Below are 17772 nucleotides of genomic sequence, written 5' to 3'. Positions count from 1 at the left end.
GCTGACGAGAGAGATCAGAGGTCATCGGTCAGACTGGTTGGCTCTGACAGAAAGGCTACGGTCATGATGCTTCCATTCCAAGAGGAATGAACTTCCATTTCTAATAAATACTGTACATCTGTGTGTCAAAATATATCAGATTAAGGCAGATCATTGCACTGCTGTCAAGAAAATGAAAAGAAATGGATTTGAAACGGAAGCTATCTTGACCCTAAAGTCAAAATGTTTTACTTTCTCTGAAGAAGTTTTATTAATGCATTTTTAAAGACTCAGTAACATACAACAGGAGTCAGTCACAGATGAAACAGGACTACTGGAAGAGGAACCTCATTAAGGCTATTCATGCTGCTGGAACTTTGATGAAGCTTAAAATGAGGAGCATTTGCAAGTGCGTGTGTATGTGGGAGGGAGGGGAGGGCGGGGGAGCCAGAGAGCGCATGCCTATCATTTCAACCTGATGCTGACGCAAAATATGTGAAACGAAACTTAAGTCTATCTCCAGAAAGAGTGCGACTTCCGCTCACTAGCTGAGAGGTGAAAGGCTGCAGCTCTGCCCCGGTTCAGGGAGGGGTTATATTTACGTCCCGTCAAAACTAAGAACTCACACACTGCTCTGTGCGTTCGAGCCGATTAATCAAAGAACACGGAGTACCTGTCCGCGATATTAGTCTGTATGAAGACCAGTCTATCTGACGGTAATCCTGCTGCCGCTTCTTCTTCTATTCTATTTTATTATTATTGTTGTTGTTGTTGTTGCTCTTCTTCTTCTCTTTCTTAGTAGAAACAACATCAGTTGTAGCATCAGTAACTGTCAATCAATCTGAGTGACAGCTGCTGGCATGGGTGTACAGTTTTCTTAAGCAGGAAACAATAATAAGCTGAATGTCTCGATAGCTGATTAATTGTCTAACTCATGTATTTTACTACAAATCTACATAGATAGATATATTTACACCTGGCATTAACATATGTTCTGTATCTGATATCATATCAGCTACAATAATTTAAATGTGAAAATGAGTGACATCCCTCCATGGCATTTATTGCCTTCACCTTCACCTCTCTGTCTAGTTGCCTAACTAACTTGTATACTGATCACTATGAGCCTTTATTAATATCAGGTGTAAATGTAAAGACCTGCGGGCTGGATGTCATTATTCTTCAAATGCACAGATCACATGATAACAGGTGTCTATAGGGCCATGTTGTCTTAAAAAAGTGACCGCAGGTGAAGTACACTACTGTAATTCCTGTCTGAGCCATGAATTTTAAAACCATACTAAAACTATTCTACACATGAAAAAACTGAAAGTGGTGCAAAAATATGAATGAGACTTCCTGAAATAAATTCACTGAGCACATTTCTCATCGTGCTGTTTTCTCTAATGTTTTCTCTTTTTCAGACACATTCAAGTAAAGTTTGGACATTTCTCAGACTTCATTAGGTTAACCCAGCCAGTGATGTCTTAGTCCCTTAGACAATCAGACTTGCAACTAAATCTGGGTCTATTGTGACTGAGTGCAACCAGAAAACGCATGTGAAAACACAGTCCCACTTTTTTTAGCTGAGTTGCTCAAACTCTGAAAACATTCCAAAAATCTGCCGGGTCATTAAACTTTTTTTCATTCAGTTGCTGACTTCAGCATTATGAATGTATCACAATGTCAGCTGGTGAGTCCAGACTGGCTCCTCTCTCATCAACCCATGATCTCAAACTTGCATGCTCTCAGTGCTCAGTCAAGAAGAATGAAATTACATATACATTAAAATCAGTCCAGCACAAGTGTGCACATGACCTCCTGCTGTGCAAAGCCAGAGGTGGCAGCAAATGGAGGCCTGTTAGTAGACGGCCCCCATTTCCAAACCCCAGTCAGTATGTGGTATGCCGCTTCTTTGTGGAGGGTTTTGGTTGCACAAACCACAAGAACCGGTGCACCTTTGCAAGAAGTGATGAGGAAGCTGCAGTGTGGAACTTTGTAAAGCGTCACGGATTAGACCACATGTTTCTCTGTAATCTTTTATTTCAGTCTGAGAGAGCATCTGATCAGCCTGATAACTCTCAACCTCTGGGCGACCTCTTGGCAGCACTAGATTTGAAGGTTGTCTGTGATCTGTGCTCTGTCAAGGACAAAGAAATTACATACACAGTTAAGTCAGTTTGTCACAAGTGCAGAAGAAATCTGCTTTTAGTCAAAGCCAAAGCCTCTGAGCAGTGGAGGCCTGTCTCTGAGCGGCCTATATCTGGAAACTTTGGTCGAAATGTCCTTTACCAAGTGTGCAACTTCTTTGTTGAGGGTTCTGGGTGTACAACCCATGGACAGGGTTGCACTTATGCCAGAAGCTACGAGGAGGCCATTGTATGGAACTATTTAAGAGACAAAAAAATAGATAAAGACAAGTTAATCACACTTGTAATGGAGTCTGAACCCATTTTGTCAACACCAGAAAGAGCAGCTGAAAGCATTCTGCAGCAGTTTTCAGGTGAATTCATTGAGTTGTGTAAAGCCTGCTTTCATGGTCGTCCATCAAAACTAACAACCAAAAGGTGGAATGCAACTTGCTCAGCAGATGAAGCACACAACTGGGACCCAGTCTTAGTTTATCACCTATCAGAGAAGAATACAAAGGACATCTACAGCCAAGTGCGTCCTCTTCCAGTTAACTGTCAGTTTAAGTACTGCACTTATGTCAGCCAAGGCAAGCCGTGCTGGCATGAGGCCGGCAAGTGCCAGTCCGCCCAAAGTGAGGTGGAGATGGTGGTCTGGAAAGCGGAGCACAGTGGGCTCTCTGTCCGGCCTCATCTCCTTCAGTTGAGCCAGCGGGAGCAGTCACAACCCAGACAAGTCACCATATACTGCAAAGTTTGCGTCCTGACCCTGTCCTCCCCAGAGAGCTTCTATAAGCACTGCTCATCTTTGGATCACGCCCGTTTGCTGTCTGAGGACACCACCACCAAGTGGAAAGGACGGCAGCCTCCACACAACTGCCGAGCTAAGTTTTGGCTATGTGAGAGGTAAATAATTTTACTTCCCTTTACATGTCTTACAGCCATACTGTAGATTCCTGCAGATTCTTTATTATGGCTTTGTCCCACTTTGGGGTTCCTTCTAAAACACCTAGAGATTTATCCGAATTGTTTTATGGGACTGTTCCACTGTTTATTTAACACAGTTTAAATGACAAGCATGGTGATAGGATTTATTTTTGTTTTTGGTAACAAAGGGGCAACAACTTCAAAGCTCCCTCTCACTTCTTCATGAATTCTGATGAGAGTTATTTGCTTTTAATATTGGTGTGTTTATGCTGCTCTCTGCTGGACTACACTGAAATGTAATACATCTCTTAACCACATTTCCTGTGTTGAAGTTTGATTTTAATGTGGCATGGAAAATTCATGTCACACTGACAAAACAATTCAGTCACTTATTAAATTGGAAAGGCAAAATCACTGTTCTTTTAATGTGTTTTTCATAATATTGTCATAATTCTTACACAGCAAATGATAAATAATAAAGGAAAAACAAATTAGCGTATGCATTTTGACTTTAGTTAATTTGTTTAAATGTAGGCCCTTTAGACCTTCCACAGTAGGGGAGCTCCAGAAACACACCCAAAAAACAAGCAACAGAAAAGTCTAAATAATTCTAAATGAGCACAATTTGATGTCTTCATAACGTGTTTACATTTACAAAGAGTTTGAGTGACACATGCTTTGTAATGCTGTTAATATTGTCATTTCATCCCAGACCACAAACTTGTGAGTACGGCATCAACTGCCAAAAAGCTCATTCTGTGGCAGAACTGCAGGAGTGGATGATGCGTGCTGAAGAAGAGAAGCAGATCAGGCATAACATTGAAGCCCAGGGTCTGATGTCCTACAATGAAAGGCTCTTGGAGGAATACAAAGCCAGCAGCAACGAAGTGAACATTGTGAGTACGAGGTTCTAATCTTTTGTTCTGTTTTAATTCTGTTGAAGTTTGTGAATGTGCCAAGATCTTGCAGTGGCTCAGTCGACTGTGAGGGGCAACCATGTTCTCACAGAGTCTCTGAATCCGTCCTTAATCACATTATTTCTGCTTCTCTGCCTTACAGCACTGCAGAATTCCCCATTTTAATATTTTTAGCTTTATTACATTTAGAACAAGTACTTTTTAAACAAGTAATTTTTAATTAAAAACTACAAATTATTTAAATAACTGCACAAATTTCTATGTTCTAGCTTCTAGCAAAGGAAGCTGGTCAGTTGACTAAATACAGGATGTTTTTAAAATATGAAGCTGCAGTTGAATCAGTGTATTGTTCACTTTGTCACCATTCTAAATTATAATTCGCTATTTCGAATGCTGAACAGGTATCTGAACAAGTTGATGATGTCAGCATTTCTTGTGATGGGGATTTAACTGTGAAGTGTGAACAGACAGAAGCAACAGTAAAATGGAACTTCCAAATTGAAACAGAGGTAAGATTTGAAATCTGGATTTTCCTGAGTTTTATAATAAGGCATGGAAGTAGGTGAATTTTCCTGTGTCAAATGACAATAAGTAATAAGATTATACAAGACATGTTCATCATGTGAAGATGTATTCAGATGTTCTGAGTCATGATCTTGCTGTAGGATGAAATCTTCTTTGTTACTGTCTTGTTGTCTCCACTCCGAGCAGTACACAGTCCTACTTCCTGCTATACTGTATTGTCCTAATAAAGCATCCGAGGGTGTAGTAACACACTTTGTTCCATCACTGCCTTTGTGCAGACAGAGAGTTTGAGAGTCAAGGAAGGTTTCAGTTTTTGATAAGCATATTTTTAAATTATATTTTAAGGTATTTTACCCCTTAACCTTGTTTGTAACAATTTGATATTTTTGTGTATACACAGAGACGACTTATGCACGTGGCACTGCTGAAACAAGAACCAGGAGCTTTGTTCACCCTTGGCGACATCAGTTCTGTGCCCTGCATCTACTCCTCAGGTGAACACTTCATTAGTGAAGATGTGATCTATGACATCACTGTGTCCTTCACATCTGCCAACCCAGGCTTGTATGAACAGTGGTTAGTGCTAGATTTTGGCATGAGACCAGTGCTCTTGAAGAAACTAAGAGTAAGAGTAGGCCAAAAGGATGGATTACTGGATGACACTGAACAACTACCTGTGAACCATGGAGCCACCTATCAAAGTGTTGAGCGCTGGCATCGAGGGAACAGGGTTATTATCCCATGTTTGACCAGGACAGAAGAACAGGAAGAGCTGTTAAAGCAGTACAAGCCTCCTCAGATTAGCTTACTGTATAAGTCCTCGCACAACAGCCCAGCACCTCTGAACAATGAGAACTACAAAGAGAGAATGCATCATTTCCTGTACAATGAGGAATGCGCAGAGGACCAGGTTGTTTCAAGGTAGTATGCTTATCTGTATCACTTTTATTTTACCATGTTTGGAATTTGCACTTGTATAAAGCAATGCCTAAGCTTTTTTTTTCTCCTTTACTTTAGACTAAATGTTTGTGGAGAAATTACAACACTGGATACCTTGCCCAGTACACAGTTTGGCACGATGATTGCTCCTCCGGGAGAACTATTCTGTGCTGTCTCAGTTCCTTGTAAACTCACACCAGACACCCCTGAGGGACTGGTACTAAAACGAAGCATCCAGTCTGGCCTTATAGCCCCGTTATCTTCAACTGGTCAAAACTCCAAGGTCTATGAAGCCATCATTTTGCAGTACAGAACAAGTGAGAACAAAATGTATTTGCAACTGTCTAAAAAATGTTGCTCTGATCTTAAACTCAAAAGCAATGAAACATACCGAATGGAGGTGCAGTTTCAGCTGAACCGCCACAGCTTCTGCACCATGCACAAGGCCGTAGATCTCCTTCCTGATACAAACAGAGTGCTACCAGACCTTAAAAACAGTGGAGTTCCTGTGAATAACATCCGCTATGAGAACCTGAATGCAAAGCAACAGTCAGCAGTTGACTTCATTATGGGAAACTCCAATGTCCAAAAATTTGTGGCACCACTTCTCATTTATGGACCATTTGGAACTGGGAAAACATTCACCCTTGCTACAGCAGCCAGAGAGCTTTCTAAGCAGCCTCACAACAAAGTGCTAATCTGCACCCACACCAACAGGTAATACATTTGAAAATGTTTTTTTATATTATTATTGTTATATTAAATATTAATCAACTCATTGATTTATATTTGCATGTACTCCCCAAGTCAGTTTACTTACTTTACTTGTTACTTTCAAAGTGTTAATCTAGGCTAAGCTTTTTTCGCTAAGTTAAGACATTTGACAAACATACAACAATCGAACGTTTGTTCATGACATTTTTGTTCCTTTTCAGTTCTGCAGATCTGTACATCAGAGAACATTTCCATCCATTCATCGACAAGAAAAATGATGGAATAAGGCCAATTCGAATAAAAGCAAACAAACAAGGGAGCGCTTTGCTGGCCACAGATCCGATTACTTTGAAATACTGTTTACTTTCAAAAGATGGACAGCATTTTCTACCACCTACAAAAGCAGCCCTAGATTGCCACACAGTTGTCATAACTACCACAACAATGGCGAGACATTTTCAGGACCTAAAGCTCCCAGAGGGATACTTCACCCACATTCTAATAGACGAAGCCTCTCAGATGCTAGAATGTGAAGCCTTGATGGCCCTTGGTTTTGCTGGGCCAAACACCAGAGTTGTTTTAGCTGGAGATCACATGCAAATGGGACCTAAGCTGTTCTCAGTGGACGATCATCACCGTTCAAATCACACACTTCTTAATCGCTTGTTTCACTACTATCAAGGCCAAAAGTGTGATGCTGCCCAGAAGAGCAGAATCATTTTCAGTGAAAACTACCGCTCAACCAAAGAAATTGTGGAGTTTGTATCCACCCATTTTTACATTGGAAATAATGATGTTATCAAAGCTACTGGAAATGTTCCAGCACCTGCCAATGGTCATGCCCTAAAGCTTAATCATGTTAGGGGAGAGTGTCTTTTGGACACAGTGTCTATGTCTTGGTATAACAAAGAAGAGGTTGCCAAAGTGGTTGAAGCAGTGAAAGAAGTTCTCAATCACTGGCCATTGACCTGGGGGTCCAAGGACCAAACCTCAATCTGCGTTCTATCAGAGGGCTGTCAGGTAAATTAAAACTTTTTAGTTTTAACTCCAGTTGTCACGAGACTAAAACAAAAACATAAATTATAACATATTATACATCAGTGTATTAGCACTGAGATTGCTTGTTTTCTGACACTGTTTTTAATGGACCATAGGTTCAGAAGATTAGGACAGCACTTTCGAGAAAAGGCCTTGCTAAAGTCCATGTTGAGAATCTAGCAAATGTGCAAGGTAAGATCTCCTGCATGATTATATCATTATGTTAAAAATAAAGGATGGTTAAGTTTAAACTTGACAGACAATTCAAATGTTACATTGATATTAGCTTTCACTGTCAATTTATATCACAAAAGCTGTCTTCATGTGTCAACAGGAAAACAGTTCAGGGCAGTCATAATGACGGCTGTACAAACACGTGACAGTCTAAAAGCATCTCACGTCACTGGTCTGGAGCTGTTCAATGATGCCTGTGTGTTAAACACTGCGATGACGAGGGCTCAGTCCCAGGTGGTTGTGGTTGGAGATGCTGCTGCTCTCTGTTGCTTTGGTAAATGCTCAGGAATCTGGAAGAACTACATAGACCACTGCATCAGCAATAACAGCACTGCACCACAGCATTTCACCAAAGATTTCTTTGAAAAAGATGTTATGGAAACTATGAGGTTTCAGAAACCTGAACATGTGGATGAGAGCAACACTCTCAGTGATGCAATTCTTCAAGAGTTGAAAGATGAATATGAGCAGCTCCAAACAGAATATAATTCCAGTAACTACAGTCAGGAACTTGAAGGCTTCGCTCACAAGTCAAGACCATCAGACAAAATCACTGATGATAACAAAGACCTTTTGGAGTTACGTGAAAAACAACCAGAGATGTACAAGCAAGGAAAATTGGTCAGGGAGTCATATAACAGAGGGTACGTCATACCCTTTGATAATCCCGCCAGACGTATAAGCATCAAGGGAAGGGCAAACCTGGGTAAGACCTTTACTGGAGATGAAGTGGTCTTACAAACAGCAAAGGTTGTCGGCATCACCAGGGAAGCTGAATCAGCCCGTGTACTTGTGTGTCTGCTTGAGGATGAGGATCACAGCAAACCAAAACCAATTTCTGAAGACAATTTTGTCAGAAGGATGATGATACCCATTACAAAATCTGAACCCAAAGTACGCATACTGATCAGCAAGAAAAAACGTAACTTCATTCCAATATGGGAGCAAATAGATGGACAGTGGATGATTGCCACATATGAACATCTTAATGAGAAGCTGAAGCATAACAGTGTATTTATAGTGCAAGTTATTGGATGGAAAGAAAATTGTTCCTTTCCATTAGGGAAAATCATAGATATTCTTCCAGTTGGAAGATCGCTGGGTGATGGACTAAGGATCCTAAATGAAGAATTCAGAGTTACACCCAATATGGATAAATCAGATGAGGGAATCTCATGGGCAGATGAAGATGTGACACAGAGGCAGGATATACGTGATGTAATCACTTTCACTGTTGATCCAAAAGGAGCAGAAGACTTAGATGACGCCATCAGTGTCAGGGACATTGGAGACGAATTTGAGCTGGGAGTCCATATTGCAGATGTGGCAAGCTTTGTGAATCCAGGTGGTAAACTAGATGAGGACGCAAAACAACGAGGGGTTACGTATTACTGCAGCAGGGGAAAACCCATTCATATGTTCCCCAAACACTTGAGCACTGGATGCCTCAGTCTTCTGTTGGGTCAAGATCGCAGGGTAGTTTCTCTAATGTTCAAAGTAAACAAGCAAACAAATGAGATTGTTGAAAAGCCCAAATTCCAGCTGTCACTAATCAGGTCTGATAAGCAGTTGACTTATGAAGACGCAGAGAAAATGATCTCCCAGAGATGTGGACAGAGACCTACATTTGACACAGTTGAAGACTGTGTCGCAGTAGCTTACTGTTTCGCAAAAGCTCAAAGAAAGATCAGACTTGTGGATTGGGCTTATTCTCAAACTGATGCTGAGAGGTTGCCTGGAAAGCGCAAAGCCCATCTGATGATTGAAGAGCTGAGTGTGTTATTCAACACACTTGCATCTGAGACCTTGATTGGTTCAGAAAAAACCATGTATCGCACACCTCTTCGCTGTCAGGAAAAACCAAGTCCTGAAAAGGTGGAAGAATTCAAGAAACAATGCGGAGCATTCATACCTCTGTCTTTTCATGTGGGGCTTAAAGTTGAACATGATGATCAAGCCCCAAACTGTGAAAACTTCCGCATCCTCACAGAGGTATGGAAAGATATCCAGTCAGCTGCCAGAACCAATGATATAGACAAAATGGTCGACCTGATTGCAGCAGATGACATCCACCCTCAGCTCCAGCCAGTCGCTGATCAGTTCAGAAGGTGCTCTAGTAAAGCTTATGTCATCCGTTCCAAGTCCTCTCCCAAAGCAGAGGTTGGGCATTATTCTCTGAATGTAGAATCTTACACACAAGCATCCTCACCGATTCGGCGGTACATGGATATTGTCTTGCAGAGACTTTTGCACGCTGTCATATGTCACAGGGGTGTACAGTACACTCAATCACAGATTACAGCTTTGTGTAATCAATTTGAGGACAACTTCAGGGATGCCAAGGAATATGAACAAAAGGCTGAGCAGATCTCCTATGCAGTGAGCATGACAAAACAAAGTGCTTCAAAGCTAGCCTTTGTTGTTAGTGCTGATCCTGACAGAGAAAGTTTTGCAGTGTCATTTCCTTTTAACAAGAACATATTAGCAGGGAATTCATCAATCATGTACAAAGATTTACAATTAGAGGACCAACCATTTTATGATGAGAAAAATCACTGCATCACTCTCAAATGGAAAAGGCGGATATATGCTGCTGACACCATGCAAATTCACCAAGAGTTGAAAATGATGTCGGACTGTGGTCCCTGTATTGAGCTTCCACTGACATTATGGAAAGCCACCATTGAAGCAATTCATGAAGAAAAATGGGATCATGCAATATCTCTCATAATGAACGCTAAGGCAAAGCACCTGGAAAAACAAAATGTTCCGCCACAATCACCTGAGGTGGATCATTCTGAGACTAACACAAGTACCTCTGAGCAGGTCACAGAGGTACAAAGGGAGCATGAAGTTGACATCAGCATCCAGTTGCAGCCAGGTGACACACTTCAGATCCAAATGACATCAGAGATAAAAAGAGGTTATTGCATACCTGCGGTTCAGTTGGTGCACATCAAACCAAGGTTTGAGATTTGTGTGGAACATGTCCACAGCCCTATAACATGCTTCTCCAGATCTGCAGATGATCCATCAAGGGTTCATTATAGGGACACCAAGGAGTATATACAGATCTGGAAACCACTGTGTGAGATGGAATCTGCTGCCACTGCAGTGGATGAAAGTGACAGCATAGTCATTGAGAACCTGGTGGTAAACTTCAGTCAAGAGCGAGAAGGCACACTAGCAGGAAGCTTCTTCTTACCTCAGAAATGGATCGATGAATGGGCCATTGAATGCAACCTTTCAAAGTGCTTACTGTGCATAAGAAAAAGAGGTCTGAAGCTAACTTCATCTCTGGAACATAACACACTGGTGGATCCCAGAGAGTTCACATGGGTAGCCCATGGTGTCACAAACAAAGTAGAAGAACAGAAAAACTCAAACAAAGGAAGTAACGTGGAGTTCTATGTCAGTCACCTGCCGATGGAAACCATTCCTGATTGTGTCTATCAGAAAAACACACACTTCACTGTTGAAATAATCCCAAAGCTCCTGCCTGACATGTAAGTTCATATGTAGCTCACCTTGACCTTACCAATTTTACTATTCATATACATATATGTATATGTAAAATTAAAACAAGATCCTGGTTTTAATGTTGTGGTTGATAGCTGTATAAATATTATGTATATATACATAATATATATATATATATATATATATATATATAATTTTTTTATTTTTTTTATTTTTTTTGTGTGTGTGTGTGTGTGTGTCTGTGTGTATTTATGTTGTTTTTATAGCCGGAAAGAAAATGCTGTGGTCAGCATTACCTCTGCATGTGATCTTGTCAAGAGTATAGCACTTGGACAACGCATTCCAAAAGAAGGTATGTCCATTAGTCTGCATTAAATAACTACATTTTAACTACAGTGTTTGTTACCATGTGAGTCCCACAAAAAATTGAAAACAAAGAACACATGTTATATATTCCTGTAGTGGCTTTTAAATTTGATTGAATTATTCTTTCTACATTTAAAACTCAGTGAAAGCAACCTGGAACATCGTGAGGAAAGACCTAACACACGCTCTGCCAGTCCTTAACCTGAGTCAGCGTCATGCTGTGGATAAAGCTCTTAATGATACCTTCACACTAATACAGGGCCCACCTGGTAAGAGCTCGAACATGTATTCACCCTTATGTTTCATATTTTCTGCGAAGGCTTAAGCCATGTTTTCCAATTTGTCACTTAGGAACTGGAAAGACAGTAGTAGGTGTGTACATAGTCTACTGTCTGTTTGAGCTGAACTCCAAGAACCGAAGGAAATGTGATGATCCAAAGGATGAGAACAAGAAGCAAGTTATTCTCTACTGTGGCCCGTCCAACAAGTCTGTTGATGTTGTTGCAGGCAAGTCACTATGTGTCTCTGCTGAAATTTCAACTTCATTCTTCTGTTACTATAACCCTGTGTTGCGCTGTGTGTTTCTTTTACTGTTGGAATGCAGAGTACCTGCTGAGGTTTGGGGACAGCCTGAAACCCCTCAGGGTCTACAGCCAACAGGTGGAGATGCTTGATTACCCTTATCCAGACTGCACCCTTCAGTTTTCCCGGAGGACGCTCCGCCAAGATCGTTCCAAACCAGAACTCAGGTATTGTAATCGCACCAATTGATGTTTCTCAGTTTTGAAATGTTTCCTGTTTTTGATTATTAACTAACTGTGGCACATTTTACATGGTTTTAGGAGCATCACTCTGCATCACCGCATGCGAATGAGCCAAAATCCTCATTCAAGTCAAATAAAAGATTTTGACAAACGCATTCAGCTTGCCCTTGAGAAAAAAGGAGAAGAGCTGACTGCTCAGGAGGTGAAAGAGTAAGTTCATATCCACTATTGGTTTGACAAATTTAAAAATGGCATGAAAATAAACAAAAGTTTGGTAAGAAGCAAGGGAAAATATTCATTTTTTAGTTGCCACCAGATTTTTTTTTTTTTAGTCCAATAATATTATACTACAGTCTTCATTTCCGACTTGATGTGTGACAGCCACAGTGTTCAAACCATAGGTACCAAAACATCAGTTTGAATCTGAAACGTGAATTGTTTTTCCTCCTAGCTACAAAAAACTTCTCAGAGATGCTCGGACATATGAGCTTCAACGGCATGACATCATATTGTGCACATGCACACAGTCTTCCACTCCAAGCTTGACTAAGACTGTCAGTGCACGTCAGATCCTCATTGATGAATGTGGAATGGCCACTGAACCCCAGGCCCTGATTCCATTAGTCTGCAACAAACCAGAAAAGGTGTGTTTTTCATTTAATGATCAGTATTCTCCTTGTTTTCCATTAACACTGCTCTTATTGTGTGTGCTAATTTTGAATAGTGCCTTGATTCAAGAAAATACTGTCCTTTGTCTAGAATTACAATTTCAAAGCACAATGAGTTTTAAGAATACAGGAGGGTACAAAAGTGTGAGAACACTTTCCCATTCACTTATATTGGTCTAATCCTTATCAGATATGTAATGATATTATTTGATATTATTTCCTGTTATTACTGGGGTCTGAGTAAGGCAGTGGTGACAGTGGCACCATGACAGCTACTAGTGAAACCAGTGCCCCAGGAGTTTGGGGCACATACATTCTCACTGAGTGTTAATTGCTGTCATTATTATAGTTATTCACTCTGATGTTTCACAAAATCATTTTCAGATTATTTTGATCGGTGACCACAAACAGTTACGGCCCATTGTGAAGAATGAGCGTGTGAGGAGGCTGGGGATGGCAAAGTCTCTGTTTGAACGGTACTATACAATCCATGAGAACAGAGCAGTGATGCTGGACACCCAGTACAGAATGGTGAGAGTATGAAATATACACTATATATGCACATGCAGTGTATAGCATAGTATGTAACTGTAGCAATATTTTATCATCACATCTGTATTTAGTATTTTAAATTGTAACTAACAACTATAAACAATGTCCCTTCATAGCATGAGGACATATGTAAGTTCCCATCCAAAGAATATTATGAGGGAAAGCTGAAAACTGGGGTGGAGCAGCCGAGCAGTGTCCTGCATATTGATGAGAAGACAATGCCAGTCGTTTTTGGGAATGTCAAAGGAAAGACCATCAGTCTGGTTGTCAGTACAGCCAAGGGCAACGAGAACTCCAAAGCAAACCAGGAAGAGAGAAACAAAGTGGTACTGTATCGGGCACCCTTGCAGTTCCTTGTTGATTTTAAACAGTCGTTTTAAAATGTGAAAAAATAGAGGTAACAGAATCATTAACCTGATAGTGACATTCATTAATGCTTTCAGTCACGTGTTTTCCTTTGGCTCTCTTGCAGATTGGCATTGCTGAGAAGCTGGTGAAGACTGCCAGAGTCGAACAGCAAAGTATTGTGATTCTGTCACCTTATAATGCCCAAGTATCAGAAATAAAACAGAAGCTGAAGGAGAAGAAAATGGAGAAAATCACTGTTACCACAATCACTAAAAGCCAAGGTGAGTGTACCCTTTACTGAAATTGAAGTAGCAACACCACGATGTAAAAATAATCCAGATTAAAACTAATTTTGAAGAACTGTTCTTTTCAAAATTGATTATATTAAATGTATTAACATGTAGAAATAGTAGTGAAGTAAAAGCAATATTTCATTTCACAATGTTGTTTATGTTGTTTATGTGTTTACACTATGGAAATACTCGAGTAAGTTTTAAGCATGCACCTGCACTAGAGACACTGTGGCAGGGGGCTTCCCTAGAAGGAGCCCAGGGAGCTGGGTAGATCGGTGCCTTGTTCAGGGGCACCATGGGGGTAAAACAGAGGCAGGGGGCGTGTCTCCTTCACCACCACCCATATTCATTGGGCGTATCCATTGTGCTTGGTCAAGGAATCGAACTGGCGACCCTCCGATCTCCGGGCAGTCCAAAGTCGCACGCTTAACTTGCTAAGTGTACTTGTCTGCTTGATATTTATCATGATATGGACATTTTTTCTGGACATGTCTGGTACTTTAGTGCAGGTCAGAAGACACCAAAAGAAAAACTATTGTTGTTGAGCAATGGCTCATCATGTGACATGGAACATTTTGTCTTCTAGGAAGTGAGTGGCGTTATGTCATCATATCTACAGTGTGCTCTTTGCCAAGTGAAGAGATTGAAAGTGAACCAGACAGAGCATGGCTGTCCAAACATCTGGGCTTTGTGGGTGATCCCAACCAGATAAATGTAGGCATCACCCGGGCCAAGGAGGGACTGTGCATCATTGGTGAGATTCTGTTGCTTAGTTAAACTTAAGGCTCAAAGCTCCTCCTGTATTCATAACTCAGATGTTTCTGTACTCTCAAAGGGGACCAAGAGTTGCTGAAGTGCAGTAAAGCTTGGAAAAAGCTGCTGGACCACTACAGGCTTCACCAAGCAGTGACAGAAGCAGAAAAGATTTCAGTTCATCGTGCCAGATAGATGATCTTTTATCTATCCTTTTCTGAAGACTTAATTTCTACAAGCAGCAGATAAGAGCTGCCAGACTTCTGAAATATGTCTACATGTTTTTGTTTTTTCTATGATGTCACTGTAACTGTATGTGTTTTCTAGTTTTATATTTTGGATTTATATTTTTGATATTGTACTTTAGACAGCTGTTATGGTTGTGCTGTGATTTACTTACCTTTGTCTTTAACATGTACAGATATACATCTGTAAATAGGAAATCCTACCACTTTTTATATATACTATATATAAAGCTATATACTTTTTATTGTTTTGTGGTTTTAAAAATGTTCAGCTCTTGTTGGGATTCTTTAGTTTATGCTCAGGTTTAGTTAACATGTACAGAATGACCACTGTATGAAGTTGCCTTTAGTGGCATTTTTCCTGTTTACTGATGTGTAGGAGCCATGAATGTATTATGTATATTTTCTATTAGTAGTAAGGTTAAGGGATATTGTTTGCTTGTTTGTTTTTTGTTTATTAGGATATTGTTTATGGGATCCTGTTGATTGGGGGATAGCGGGCCACATGGTTATGGGCGTGTATATTAGTTGATATCACCTGTGGGTTTTTTTTGTTTGAGAGAGAGAGCGGGTGGGATGCCATACTTTTAGTTGACCGATAATTTTCTTTGATCACTGAGATTATTTTTAGTTATATTTTAGAGCACGTTATCATGAGTTGATAATCTTTTGTTTGTTAATAAACTGTTAAATTTAGGTTTGAAGTCTCAGTGGATTTTTTGTAGCACGTCAGACAATATGGCCCATCCTTCTGTCTCTCAGCAACTCTTAGGACTGCAAAGTCGCTACATGATGAATGAATCATTGTTTTCACTGCAGCTGCTGGCCTCAACACATAAACTGTCTTACCAATCAGTGAGCCCAGTGACTGGATTTTTATGTTTACCTTATGTTTAACTAAGTCATAATATGTTTTTGATTTCTTTTAATCAGGGGTTGAATGACAGTATAGCTGTATACTACTGACGATAAGTGAACTTCCCAGCTGCCTCATAACTTTGTATTGTGTGATATTTTCATTGTGACACTTTTCTACATTAAGTGATTTTAGTAAACTTTCAATTCAGTTCAATTCAGTTTTATTTATATAGTGCATTCGACAATCAAAATTGTGAAATTAAATGTGTGTACCAATGTGAAGAAATATTAAAATGGATGTATTTATGGTTTTAATTTTGTCTTAGCCCACTTCTTTGGAATTTATGGCATTTTAATAGACTGTATAGTGGTTATGGGATTGAAGCTGAGTTGCCTGTGGTTTTCAGATACACACTTGCTGCAGCTAAAACAGACAAAAGGCACTTCCATTGCAAGTTTGCTGGAGCAGCCCTGTCTTCTGAAAATTATGTTTCTGCACAGCTAAACTGCAACAGAAAATATGTTTTGTGGTAAAATTAGCTTATGCATGTAACACAATGTACACGCTGAAGATGTGCTGTTAATTTACTTGGCAAGAGACAAATACATGACAGACACTAAACATAATAAAATGTTTACCTGTAGTGACTCCAGCATTATGAAACTGGTTTATGGTTCTGTTCAGACTCTCACAGCTCCTGGTCCAGGTCAGAGAAAGATCCTGGACTGGTTTGATATAGCAAAAGTTCACAGTGACTTCAGACGCAGTCACTTCAGACGGGCTTCAGCTTTAATGGGACAATACGAATGAAACAGTTGAGAATGAATTTATATTCATTGTGTAATTATATTATAGGAGTTTTTACTTTAGGTGTACAGCAGTTTCCACCTCTATATGAATGTTGTAAGTGTAAAAATTGTGCCACTTACTGGCAGGCTAATTTAATCAGGCTCAAAGGGTGGAGTGTGGCTGCTTTGGAGAACAAATCCAATTATGTTTTTGACCTACTTTAAGGAGCTTCCTGTTTTTTCTCCTTGTGAGTCTTTATTTATATACCATGTACACAAAATATTGTCTGTTTCACCATGACTAGGCACTATGTAAATATGGTAATTGTGCCATGTTAGTTTCCCCTTTTTTTTTGTATTTGTTCTTTTACACTGGTATACACTGGCTTGTTTTTTTTTTTTTTTTTTTTTGTGGGGGGGGTGGCTGGTTGATTTACAAATGTTTATTGTACTTTATACTTTTTTAAATTTCATTTATATTTAATATGATATAGGCTGTAATATTCTCTAGGCTGATGTCTCTGTAACCGTCATTCCATAAACCATTCCCTTTTTATTTCTGTCAGCCATGGTAGCTGCCGCCATCATCTCTGATGATGTGTCATTCATCTTTGCTAAATGTACATTTTTGTTTGCTGATATCTGACAAACAACTGGAAGCTCTGCAGTGTGAAATTCATATATGATATTATTGTGAATGAACCTTTCCAACAAATGAAGTGGAACAGGCAGCTTTATATGGCACTTTTAAAGGCTTTGATTATGCAAATGATCAGATCTCATGCACCTGCACCTCCTCATGAACAGGTGGTATTCATCGTTCTGAAAAGAATACTACAACCAACCACCTTACATGAATATTTTCCCTATCATGTGTGCATCATCTAACCTTTCTCTCTTCTCTGTATCATGTGTTTCCAGAAAACACTGCTACTCCTGCTGTACTTTCCACCATTCATGCTTTCTCCCATTCTTCTTGGGCATCTGAAGGTGAGGCAGACTTTCTGATATCCAACAAACAGTAAGTAACCAAATTATCCACTGTATGCAGTCATTCCTCATTTGTGAACCATGCAACCACAGTGACTTTCTACAGAACAATAATTTATTTGATGACTTTCAGTCAGGATTTAGAGTGAATCATAGCACAGAATTGTAGCATGGCTGTTTTAAATTACCTGCTAACTGCATCAGACAAAGGACTTGCCTGCACTTGTCTTGTTAAATCTTGGTGCTGCATTTGACACCACTGAC

General features: G+C 39.9%; 1 protein-coding gene across 2 annotated transcripts; it reads left to right on the top strand.

Moving 5' to 3' along the window:
• Window positions 1-547: 547 nt before the first annotated feature.
• On the top strand, window positions 548-16044 carry LOC121178782 (helicase with zinc finger domain 2-like). Of its 2 annotated transcripts, XM_041033136.1 has the most exons (20): window positions 548-695; window positions 1404-3014; window positions 3748-3931; window positions 4354-4461; window positions 4878-5398; window positions 5495-6133; window positions 6352-7150; window positions 7285-7360; window positions 7503-10908; window positions 11149-11234; window positions 11392-11517; window positions 11600-11755; window positions 11853-11997; window positions 12091-12222; window positions 12464-12656; window positions 13065-13211; window positions 13349-13558; window positions 13705-13861; window positions 14460-14627; window positions 14709-16044. In XM_041033136.1, the coding sequence occupies exons 2-20, from the start codon at window positions 1663-1665 to the stop codon at window positions 14819-14821; spliced, it is 8718 nt and encodes a 2905-aa protein (XP_040889070.1). In that variant the 5' UTR covers window positions 548-695; window positions 1404-1662; the 3' UTR covers window positions 14822-16044. The 2 variants fall into 2 exon arrangements, with proteins under 2 accessions (XP_040889070.1, XP_040889071.1); XM_041033137.1 differs by lacking the exon at window positions 1404-3014 and having other exon boundaries at window positions 551-695.
• Window positions 16045-17772: the final 1728 nt, after the last annotated feature.

The sequence above is a fragment of the Toxotes jaculatrix genome, chromosome 3 (assembly GCF_017976425.1).
Source record: "Toxotes jaculatrix isolate fToxJac2 chromosome 3, fToxJac2.pri, whole genome shotgun sequence".
NCBI classification, from domain to species: Eukaryota; Metazoa; Chordata; class Actinopteri; family Toxotidae; genus Toxotes; species Toxotes jaculatrix.
This window is presented reverse-complemented; position numbering and strand designations above follow the sequence as displayed.

Coding starts and splice junctions, on each gene's coding strand:
- LOC121178782 (XM_041033136.1), top strand. CDS start 1,663: ATGTCAGCTGGTGAGTCCAGACTGGCTCCTCTCTCATCAACCCATGAT. Junction 5,399..5,494: donor GAGGACCAGGTTGTTTCAAG/GTAGTATGCTTA, acceptor CCTTTACTTTAG/ACTAAATGTTTGTGGAGAAA. Junction 10,909..11,148: donor CCAAAGCTCCTGCCTGACAT/GTAAGTTCATAT, acceptor TTGTTTTTATAG/CCGGAAAGAAAATGCTGTGG.